We start from the raw sequence: 10,758 nt of genomic DNA on the forward strand, positions 1-10,758 counted from the left end.
CCCCCCCCAGCCTTTGGCAGGGGGGAAATGTCGCTACGGCCCCGGAGAAAGGGTTTGGAAACCGCAGGCAGCAGGGACGGGGCAGGCAGGGAATTCGGCAGGGGGAGGTGTTGAAAATGCCCGGGGTGCAGCTGGCCGCAAGGCGACCGACTCCAACCGGGGGGCTGGGGACCCCCCCCCGGAGGTTGGGGCGCTGCTCGGCTCACCTGCGCCGGGGAGCACGCCGCCCGGGAAAGCTCCAGGAATCCCAGCGCCTGCCGGGCGAGAGAAAGGCGGGGATGGATGAGCACCCACCGCCGCCGCCCCCCGCCCCGGCCCCCGCCGTCGGGGCCGCGCACCTACCTGGTACTTTGGGGGGTTTCGCTGCCGCGCCCACCCCGGGCTGCACCGCGCCCGGTACCACCGCACCTGCGGGCAGCAGAGACCCCCTGAGCCCCCGGCACCGGCTCCTGCCCGCCCTGGCAGGCACGGGGACAAGGCTGGGCTATGCTGGGGACGAGGGGCATGTCCTACCTGTGGAGACCCCCAGGCCAGGAACACCGACTCCTGGCACGCCACCAATGCCAGCACCTGGGGGCATTGGGAAGAGGAGTGTACCAGCGTGAGATGCCACCACCGGGCTACGGGTGGCCAGAGTGGTGACAAAGGAAGGGACAAGCTCAGGACGGCGCTTGGGGGGTGAAGGGGAGACCCTGAGGCAGTACCAGGGATGGGTCCCCCAAACCTGGGGACAGGGACCAGGCAGCTCGGTGCTCTCCACTCCTGGGGGCTCAGGTTTGGCCAATGCCCCTTTCCTGGCACACCAGGATGTGCCGGGGTCCCTCCAAATTGTCGAGGATCTCTGCGAGACCAGCACCTCCCGCTTGTCCCCCCCCAGCTCCAGGGGAAAAGCTCTCCTAACCCAGGTTTCCAGGGGACACTGGAAGTCCCCAGGGGCTTCCCAACCCCCCTTGGCGTTGCCTTGTTGCCCGGCCCAGCATGGCATCGGTCACCCCTGGCACTCACCAGCTTTCGCAGCAGCCTTGAGCGCGGCGGCTGAGGGAGCACCACCGGGGAAGACGCCCCCGGGGAAGGCGCCTCCGGGGAAGAGACCCCCAGCACCTGCCGGGAGGAGAAAAAACACCCTGAGCCTCCCCAAAAAAGCAGCCGGCAAGAAGGCGTCGTGCCCTCCATCCCGGCCCCAGTGGGCCCAGGGGGTGGGGAGCCATGGGGGGCTGCGCAGCGGTGCTGGGGGGCTGGCGTTAGGCTGGGTAAGGCTGTGGTTAGCGGGCACTGCCCTGTCCTGCAGCGGCTTCTCCCTGTGTCCCCCCCAGATACCTGCTCCCACCCATCACCCACTGTGTCAACACCACCCGGGGCACCCTGAGGTGTCACTGGCTGCTGCGCACGCGGGGGTCCCCTGCGTCCCTGGGCAGGCTGGCAGGACACGTGCTGGCAGTGTCCCCTCTGCTGCAGAACCTCAGGTCCCTCCTCGCCTATTGCTGCTTGGGGTCCCCCAGCCACGTGTGATACCATGACGTTGGGGACCACAGTGGTGCCTGGTGGTGGCTGCCAGTCTCTCAGGTCTGGGAAGGGTGCCCAGCCCGGGTGGGACACACCAGGCAGGCTACGGAGAGCACCCGGTGGGGACAAACCACGTGCTTGTCCCCAAGGTGGGTCTCTGGGGACATTGCCCCAGGGGACAAAGCCTGGAGGAGGGGTGGCCGGTGGTCCATGCTCACCTGGCTGCAGGCCAAGTGGACCGAGTCCCCCAAGTCCTCCGACCCCTGGAAAGAGAAGTGGGGTGAGGTGGGGGGCAGGGGGGGGGACATGGCCAGGGGCCAGAGGAACAGGAGCATCCCCCTTGCACCATCCCTGCGGGGTGGGAGGATACCCCGGGGACGGGCACAGGGACAGGTGACAAACGTGCCCGCCAGCATCCAGGTCCCCCATCCTGTCCCTTTCTGCCTCTCCCGCCCCCCACCCTGCCAGGCCACGAGGGGACAGAGCCGAAATGTTTATGGCTGAAGGAATGAGTCCCTCCGGCTCCGGCCAGCGCTGCCTTCCAACATCTGGGGCTAATCAGCCCTCACTCCCTCCAGGCGCAAATTCCAGTGCCTTTGGCTCAGGGCGCGGACACCGCTCCGGCTGGGGCTTCACGGCCGCGCCGCGTTTGGTTTTAATTATGCCGAAATAAAGGGCCTTGTTTTTCTTTCCACGAGCTGAAATCTGAGTAAACGGAGGTTGCCGGCCCCCGCCTCAGGCTGGCGCTCCCGCCGCGCAGACGGGCTGGCTCGGGGGACCGGGGGGGGGGGTGTGCAGTGTGCCCCTGCCCTGGGGCACAGCGGGTACCCCTGGGGCAGGCAGGGAGGGGAGACAGGTCTCCATCTACAAGAGCATTTCTCTCTGAGCTTCCATGCCACCGGGCATCTCCGCTGGCAGCAGGCTTGCCCCCTGCACATTCGGTCCCTGCTGTCCCAGCACCTCCCAGCTGTACCCAGAACCTCCTCACCATGCCCTAGGCTCTGTGCCCTGGGGTTGTGCATCCTCCTGCCATCATCTTATCTCTCTCCTGGTGATGCCCCTTCTCTCCCTTTCATTTATAGGTCAGACAAACCCAAGCATGGGCTGCAGGAGCCCCAGCAGAAGCTGCTCGGCCATGAAGGCAAGCAGAGGTGGTGCCAGCTTCCCACGGGCACGGGCTCCTGGCAGGGCTGAGCAAGTGTTGTCCAGCTTGGCACCTTCGCGAGGAGCTTTGGCGCAGGTTTGCAGGCAGCAAAGCACCCCAAAAGGGGGGTCCATGGGGGCTGGAGGGGAGAGGGCAGAGCGCCGAAGCTGGGTGATGAGGAAGGAAGGCTCCCTTGTGGCTGTGGGGGCTCAGGGGGGTTAGTGTGGCAGGGCAGGGCGCAAAGTGCTGGCTGCTGCGTGGCTGGGCCGTGGGGGTGACCAGGGCAGGGGGTTCCCCTTGGCCACGTAGGAGAAACATGAGGGCAACAGAGACTGGGAAATATCCTGGCCACTGGCACGGCCGGAGGCGGTGGGAGAGCCAAGGAAAGGTGTCTTACCTGGTTTGAGAGGTTTTGCTGCAGCCCCGAGTCCTAGGGGAGAGCGAGGGGAGAGGGGTCAGAGCCACCCTTCCTCCGAGTATCCCCTGAGGCGGGGACACCATGCAGGATAGGGCCACCCTCATGGCAGCCCCCCTTCTTGCCACAAGGCAGCTCTGCCCGGGGTGCTGCCTCCCCTCCATGTCCTGCACCCCCTGGGCAAAGGGGTCCCAGCACTCACCTGCTCCCAAACCTCCAACTCCAGCACCTGGAAGCAACAGCACAGACTTAGCACCCATTGCTGTGAGCACCCACCACCCACCCACCCACCCACACCAGGCTCCTGGGGATCCATGGGGAGGCAGAGAGGGTCACAGGGGTGCAAAGGGATAGGACATCCCAGAGGGGATGTCCCCAAGCTTTTGGCTGAAACACCAGGGACAGGCTGTGACTTCTGAGCACCTCCCGTGGCCAGGGTGTCAGTGGCAGCCCTGGGCTAGTGATCCCCAGGGTCAACCTGGCATTGCCACCCACTCCTGTCCCCATGCTGTGGGGCTGGCACTGTGGCAGCCACTCAGGGCTGAATGGCCAGACAGGGTGTCCCCATGTCCCCTGATCCTGGCTGGCAGGTCCCCAGCCTTCCGTGCTGGCTCAGAGGTACCTGGGGACCCCCCAGGCGCCTACCCCATCCCTGTGGGCAGGGTGATGTCCCCCCTGCAATGCTGCCTGAACCCCCTTACCTGGGAAAAAGCCTGCTCCTGGGACTCCCCCTCCCGGGATAGCACCAGGGACCCCTGCGAAAGAAGAGACCCTCGTTAAGATCCCCACAGAGACCCACGTGTATCCAGCAGGTCGAGGTGGGGGGCTCCTCCTGGGATGGGTAGCTGCTCCCTGCAGAGGAGCTGGGGTGTAGAGTCCTGGGGCAGGGGGCTCAAGGGCATGTCCCTGCCTTTCATTGACCACCTCAGTTTCCCCAGTGTGACAGTGGTGACAGGGCTTGGAGGTGCCCCAGCTGGGAACTGGAGAGGGCATCTGGGTGGGGGTGTCAGCAGGAGTTGGTCCTGCTTGGGAGGGAGGGACACGGGGCTAGTGCCCGGCTCCGCTTCCCCAAACCCGTCCTGTGCCCCAGCCAAAGCTGTCTCCATCACCTCCAGCTTCAAGTGGCTCTGGGGACACTGGTGAGGCTGTCCCAGTTCATCCCAGCAGCCCATGCTGGTCCCAGTCAAGCCTGAGCATGCTGGGCTCTGGCCGCCCCCTGCCCACACTGCCTGCCTGATGAGCTGGAAGAGCCAGCTCAGGCCAGCAGGACTGGGGTGCTGGACACAGGGGGGACGGTGCTGAGACTCATCAAACCACCTGCACCCTATGGCCAAGTCCCACCGTTTTCCAGGGCATCATGCTCAGAGGTCGTGCTCAAACAGGGTTTTTTGGCAAGGTCTGCCACCCACAGGCCACCAGGCAGCCATCCCCTGGGTGATCCCCCCCTGCTCCATCAGGGCCACGGATGGGATGGGGGCTTCCAGGGGGGTTGATGGCACAGGAAGGCTGCAACGCAGAGGGATGCTCTGCTTTGTCTGGGGCATGGTTTTCGCACCAGGGAGGTTGTTGGAGGGCTTGCAGACGGCTGGCAGGGCTTGCAGTGAGGATGGCAGGAGGATCTGGGGATTGCTGGAGACAAGTGCAGGGCTGCTGTGGCCAGCACCTCTGCGACAAGCTGGACCCAGCTCTCCTGCCTGCTCCGGGCAGAGGGGATGAAGTTCAGCTTGGATGGGCACTGGGGACCCTGCGGTGGCATGGCTGGGACCTGAGGACCTGCTGTCCCGCTCTGAGGTTGCAGTGGCCTCCCCTGCCACCCGGCCAGGGTGGGGGGGACCCAGCACCCCCAGGAACAGGCTGCACGGTAGCCAGGGTCTGGGCAGGGTAGTCAGTGCAGGCAGGTGGCAAAGTTGGCACACCATGGAGGGGGGGCACATTATGCTGCGCATCTCTTCTCCATCCCAGATGTGGTGCAAACTCTGCAGTTCCCCCCTCTCTGTGCCCCATAGCCCTCCACTTCACCCCAACAGCTGCCTGCTGCACCCTGGCAGGAACAAAGGTGTCCCCTGAGCCCTGCTTTTGTGTCCCAAACAACACAGGGCACCTGGGACGCCCCCCTACCCCTGCCACACAGAGAGACCAGGCACTGGGGTGCACCCACACGTGTGTCAGGGGACACACGCGTGCAAGAGAGGCGTCAGGCTGTGCGTGCACAGGAGATGGCAGGACACACGCACTGGCAGGACACACACCCACAGACCCATTGGGACACACAGGCAGCCAGAGGGCCCATGCCAGGACCTGTCACGCAGCCCCCATGTGCCCCAGGGATGCCAACGAGCAGGGCTCACCCCTGTGCCCCCCAAAACCATCTCTCAGGGCCCTGCCGGGACCAGGGGCTGAATCCAGCCCTGGTGCAGCTCATGTCCCTCCGAGTGGAGGGGACACGTGCTCAGCCATCGCCCCGGCCAGCCGGCTCACCCCTCTGGCACGGCACAGCCCGGCCCGGCTGCCGGCCAGGGCTTTACGGAGCGGCTCCTTTTCCCGGCACATTCCCCCGCCCAACCCCCCCAGCTTGGAAAAACAAATCCCAACTTCTTGCCTGTTTCCAAACAAACTCCCAGCGTCCACACATCGCCCGTCCTCCCCTACCCGCCTGGCTGGGAGGGGACACCCCATCACTGCTGGGAGCGGGAGTCACTGGGATGGCCAGGATCCGGCCGGAGACCCCTATACCCCCGGCTGGTGACCGCCCCCCATCAAGCAGGAGGGTCCCTGCTTTGCTAAGCCCCTGTGGTGCCCCCCCAGCCTCAGCCCCCTGTGGCCAGGCAAGGTCCCCAGTGCTGGGGTGATGCTGGGCATCCTGGGGACCCAGGCTGAGCTCCCCTGCCCCTCTGTCCCCCTGTGCCAGGGCTGCCTGGCAGAGACCCCCCCGGCGAAGGTGGGACAAGGCAGGATGGCTCCCAGCCTGCCTGAGGTGTGTGGGGACCCTAGGAACATCCAGGGGACACCTGCCTACAGCCATGGCTGCCATGTTCAGCCCTTCATCGCTGTCACCCTCCTGGGTGTTGCTGGACCTGGCAGGGGGGGTCATCCTGTGATGCCACTGCTGCTGCCCCCTCCCTGGGCACCCCCCAGAGACCATCTCAGGGCCAAGAATGCACTGTGCCCATCCTGCACCTTTCACAGGATTACAGGGGATGTGCCAGCTCATTGACCATCTCCATGCCCTGATCAGGAGGCAGAATGGGGTCATGAGCCCAGGCAGGAGGCGGTGGGGGGCAGGGGGCAGCGGGATGGCCAGGATGCCACACGGCTTTGGAGAGCCAAGGCTTTCACTCAGGAGCATCGCAGGAGGCTCCTCCCCCTTGGTGCTCTCCCTGGCCAGCTCTGATGCCCAACATGCCCAGCTCTGCACTTCTCTTCAATCTCGTTTACAAGCTGCCTTGGTGCTGTCAGAGCCAGGCTCGTCCCAGTGGGGAGGCAGTGCCTGGTGTGGGGATGCTAGGGGGACAAGGGGGTCTCTGACCCACTCAGCTCCCTGGCTGAGGACCAGCCAAACCCACCCCAGCATCACCAGTCCCGCTCATGGGCAGCCAGGCTGCAGCTCAGGTGCTGACAGCAGCCCACACACCTGGCACCGGCTACACCATGGGCTCCCTGAGGCTACACTGTGGGCTCCCTGGGGTCACACTGGGCTACAGCAATCACTCTTTGGCCAGTCCCTGTCCTCCCGCAGCCCTCTCCACTCCCAGCCTCAGGGGCAGCATCCCATAGCCCAGCTCGGGGTCCACTCCCTGGTATGGCATGCCCCCCCTTTGACGTCTCCATCCCGCAATCCCTTGGCACATCGGGGAAGGGAAAACTGAGTCACCAGCCTCCCAGGGCTGCTGGAGCCCTGCGCTGCCTCTGCCCCTGCTCTGAGCCTGCCAGGACTCCGGGAGGGGGGATTCTCCTGACTCCCAGCTTGTCTCCTGGGCTGGGGCTGGCTGGAATCCCACAGAGCATCGGGCTGGCCCCCAGCACCCCCCCCAGGGATGTCTTCTCAAGCCAGGGGCAGGAGAGTTTGCATCCTGTGGTAGGGTTTGACCCCTGGAGGTGCTCAGGTGTGGAGTCTTGTTTATAGAAACCAGAATTTTTCTTCCAGAGCTCTGCACCCCAGGTCACTGTTTGCAGTATCCACACTGTTCCATTACCTGTGTTATTTCGGAGTAACCACTGTCTGTACCGTCCGCACCATTTCTACCTGCACCACTGCTTGCAGCTTTCCTTACAAGCCAGAAATACCGATGGTTTGCCCTATTTGTCAGCTTTCGAGACCGAGACCAGGACCCACTGCAGGACACGAGCCCACTCCCTCGCCGGGTGGCCAAACCTCGGACCTCGCCGCCCTCCCCGCGCCTGTGGGCAACCGCTGCCAGAGCAACCTCAGTGCGTAACCGCGGCAGAAATTTCCCCTCTTCCCTCACACCGCTTGTTTGCTTTTTCTTTGGAGAATTGGTTTTGGAAACATGCAGTCTCCAAGCAACTTTGAAACCGTGTTGCATCCCAGCCCAAGCTCGCTGGTAGCAGCTCGGGGAGGGGGGGAGCAGGGGGGGCTGCTGGCTGTAGCCTGGCTCCTCTCCAGCCCCCCAAGGCTCCAGCTTTCATCTCTGAGTACTGGTGGACGGGCTGCACCCTGCCAGCTGTTTGTGGAGGGAGCAGCCCCAGCAGGTCGGTGCCTTGGGGAGGTACCCAGCTGGGAAGGGGAGATGCCATCCCAGCCCCACAACTGCCCCAGGGGCACCTTGGAGACTCTGGGTGTCCTCGGGAGGTCTCATTGGTGCCCAGGCAGGGATGCCAGCACAGCTGGTGCCAGACTCCCTGCAGCCACCTGAGCCACCCCCCCGCCCCGTGGTTCCAAAGCCTGCAGGGCTGGGACCACCCTGGGGTCCTTTGTCCCCTCTCTGGGGGTGTCATTTGCAGGGCACCCCCTGTGCTCCAACACGAGAAGCAGTGAGGGATGGATGGATGGAGGCACTGAGAGATGGATGCTCCTCACCAGACACTGGGAGGTGCCACACATGGCACCTTTTAGTGAAACACAGGGCAGCTTCCCCGCGCAGTGGCCTGGATCCGGCCGTGCACATCCTCATGGTGCCCAGTACAATCCTGCTCCCCCCGGGGGGTGCAGAGCAGCAGGGGCTGATCCCGACCCTCTGCCAGGAGCTTCCCAAGTTCCACCAGCCACTGCAAGCTCAGGGGTCAGCCCCTGGGCACGGGGACAACCTCTGTGCTCTCCCTCAGCCTTGGGGTCCCTCAAGGGTCCCTTTGCTGCCGGGCTGGTCTGGAGCTGCACCGGCAGCGGGTGCTGTTGGATGCTGCCCTGAGCCCTCTCCAGGTGGGTGCACCCCACAGCACCCTGGCATCCCCCCCCAGCCTGTGCCACCAGCCCATGCCTCTGTCCCAGCTCCATCCCCGAGGGCTGGCAGCGCAGGGAGCACGGCTGAGCCTGCCTGGTGCCCACCCAGCACACCAGGCTGCAGAGACACCCCTCACTCTTCCACGGGGAAGCGCTCCCCCGTGTTCCCATCAGCACTGGGGCCACCTCCAGGGCTTCCTCCTCTATGACCTGCTTCCCCAACCAGCAAACACCCCTGGAGATTGAGCCGGCGACTGGAGTGGGGCCAACAGACCCAAACTGCTCAGGAAAAGGTTACAAGATCCCACCCCGGGGCCAAAGCCCTCCCGAGACTGTCCCAGTTGGCCACTGCTTGAGAGCCAGGGAGCAAAGCCACCGCAGCTCAGCAAGACAGTGCAGAGCATCACTGTGGGGGACGGAGGGTGCCCAGGACTGAGCTGCATCCCATCAGGGGTGGCATCTTGACCCCGAGCTGTGGCTGCCCAGGATCAGGCACTGCCAGCAGCTCAGCTTTCCAGCTTGGCACCGCTCCGGGGACATGCTGCCAGAGCCCACCACGCCGGAGCAGAGCGGGGAGCTGCGGGGCATTGGCAGATGATGCTGCCAAGAGCAGCCTCGAGGACTCTGCCCTGGGCAAGGAGTGGCCCAGCCGGCAGCTGCCCACTGCCAGCCACAGCCCTGGCACTGTCTTCTGCTGCCCACGGGATCCTGCCCTCTCCCCGCCTCTGGTCCTTGCTCCTTGGTGGCTGAGAAGCCCCATGTGATGGCTCTGGCACTGGCCCCTTTGCTGAGGCGGGCTCTGTCCATTACACGCTCTCCATGGGACAACCACCACCTGCCTCTCTGGAGGTCCCTGTCCCATCCCTGACCCTGCCGTCCCCTCCTTGCAGACCTTTGCCCAGTTTGTCCCTTACAGCCGGTTACAAATGTGTGCCCGGAGCCGCTCTCTCCGTGCGTGCTCGTGGCCCGGCCACCAGACAGGAGAGCTGTCCCAGGGGCAGGCACCTGCAGCTCTGGCCACCTCCAGCTTGGTCACACGCCACTGCAGGACTTTACCACCGCGGGACCTCACTGCCATGGGACCTCACTGCCATGGGACCTCACCACCATGGGACCTCACTGCCATGGGACCTCACTGCCATGGGACCTCACCACCATGGGACCTCACCCCCGCGGGACCTCAGCCCCGCACCTCACCACCATGGGACCTCACCACGATGGGACCTCACCGCCATAGGACCTCACCCCCGCGGGACCTCACCACCGCTGCACCGGCTCTCACCTCCCCGTCCCAGCAGCGGGTTTGCTCCATGTGTGTGTCTGCGTGTGACAGGGGTGTCGTGCAGCCCCCGCTGCTGCCCGGCCGGGGTCCAGCCAGAAAGCCATGACCCCAGGGGGACGGACCAGGCGCTGGGGACACGAGTGCAGGGAGGACGGTGCCAGGGCCACCCCAGGCACCCAGAGCCGGCCGTTCGGGCAGGTCGAGCTGCTCTGCCTTAGGGCCACACACTGCGCAGCAGCTCGCACACAGCGACTGTGGGATGCACACACACACACACACACACACACCCCTGCCCCTCGGGCTCACCCCACCGCAGCACCCGGGGTGACGGGTGCCAGCTCCCCCAGCCCCTCACAGTCACAGTCCCCGTGGGCGCTTGGTAGCCACCCCCTGTTGCTCTGCTACATGTCCCCAAGCCTCTGGTGTCCCCACGCCCCTCATGTCCCCGAGCCTCTCTCCTGGATGCAGCACCTCCAACCTCCCCCCAACAAGTGCTTTGCACAGCAGTGCCATTCCCAGACCGCCCTGTGTCACCCCCCTCAGGGACATCCCATCCCACCCCACCCGGACGTGGCATACGCCACCCACGGGCTTGGGGGGCAAAAAAGCCACCACGGGGTCGGGGGGCAAAAAAGCCTTCCGTGGAGGCGGCACCCAGGGATGCTGCCCTCCCACCCTCCGGGGTGTCCCCAGGGCGAGGGGGCCGCCTGTCCCTGCCGGGGCGGGCGTGGGGCTGCCCGGGGGTCCGATGGGGAGGGCAGCAGCCGAGCCCCGGTGCCCGTGGAGGGTCCCCGCGGAGCTGGGGCAAAGCGGGGCCGTGGGGAAGGAGCCTTTTCTTTCCTTACCTCCTTGCTGAGAAGCCGGGAGGATGGAGAAGAGGAGGAGGACTCCGGGAAGGAGGGGTGCAGCTGCCTGCCTTGCCATCTCTTGAAGCAATGCCCCCGTGCTCCCGCAGGCAGTGTGTTTTATCCCGGAGCTGCTTAATTGTTGCTTCCAAGGATGCGAGGGGAAGGGGG

The 10,758-nt window shown here is 65.3% G+C and overlaps 1 protein-coding gene across 15 annotated transcripts in view; it reads right to left on the reverse strand.

The window, feature by feature from the left end:
• Window positions 1-10,748, reverse strand: part of ELN (elastin) — a 25,265-nt gene extending 14,517 nt beyond the window's left edge. For 9 of the 15 annotated variants that reach the window (XM_014953378.1, XM_014953377.1, XM_014953376.1 and 6 more), the window contains exons 1-9: window positions 10,588-10,748; window positions 3,764-3,817; window positions 3,265-3,291; window positions 3,045-3,077; window positions 1,722-1,766; window positions 1,006-1,101; window positions 514-570; window positions 343-408; window positions 207-254 (exon numbers count right to left, since the gene is read on the reverse strand). In XM_014953378.1, the coding sequence (XP_014808864.1) occupies window positions 207-254; window positions 343-408; window positions 514-570; window positions 1,006-1,101; window positions 1,722-1,766; window positions 3,045-3,077; window positions 3,265-3,291; window positions 3,764-3,817; window positions 10,588-10,666 (505 nt within the window). In that variant the 5' untranslated portion in view covers window positions 10,667-10,748. The remainder of the gene's footprint in view (window positions 1-206; window positions 255-342; window positions 409-513; window positions 571-1,005; window positions 1,102-1,721; window positions 1,767-3,044; window positions 3,078-3,264; window positions 3,292-3,763; window positions 3,818-10,587) is intronic. The other 6 variants (XM_014953384.1, XM_014953381.1, XM_014953375.1 and 3 more) reach the window with 5 other exon arrangements.
• Between the last annotated feature and the right edge of the window lie 10 nt (window positions 10,749-10,758).

The sequence above is a fragment of the Calidris pugnax genome, unplaced genomic scaffold (assembly GCF_001431845.1).
Source record: "Calidris pugnax isolate Ruff unplaced genomic scaffold, ASM143184v1 scaffold133, whole genome shotgun sequence".
NCBI classification, from domain to species: domain Eukaryota; kingdom Metazoa; phylum Chordata; class Aves; order Charadriiformes; family Scolopacidae; genus Calidris; species Calidris pugnax.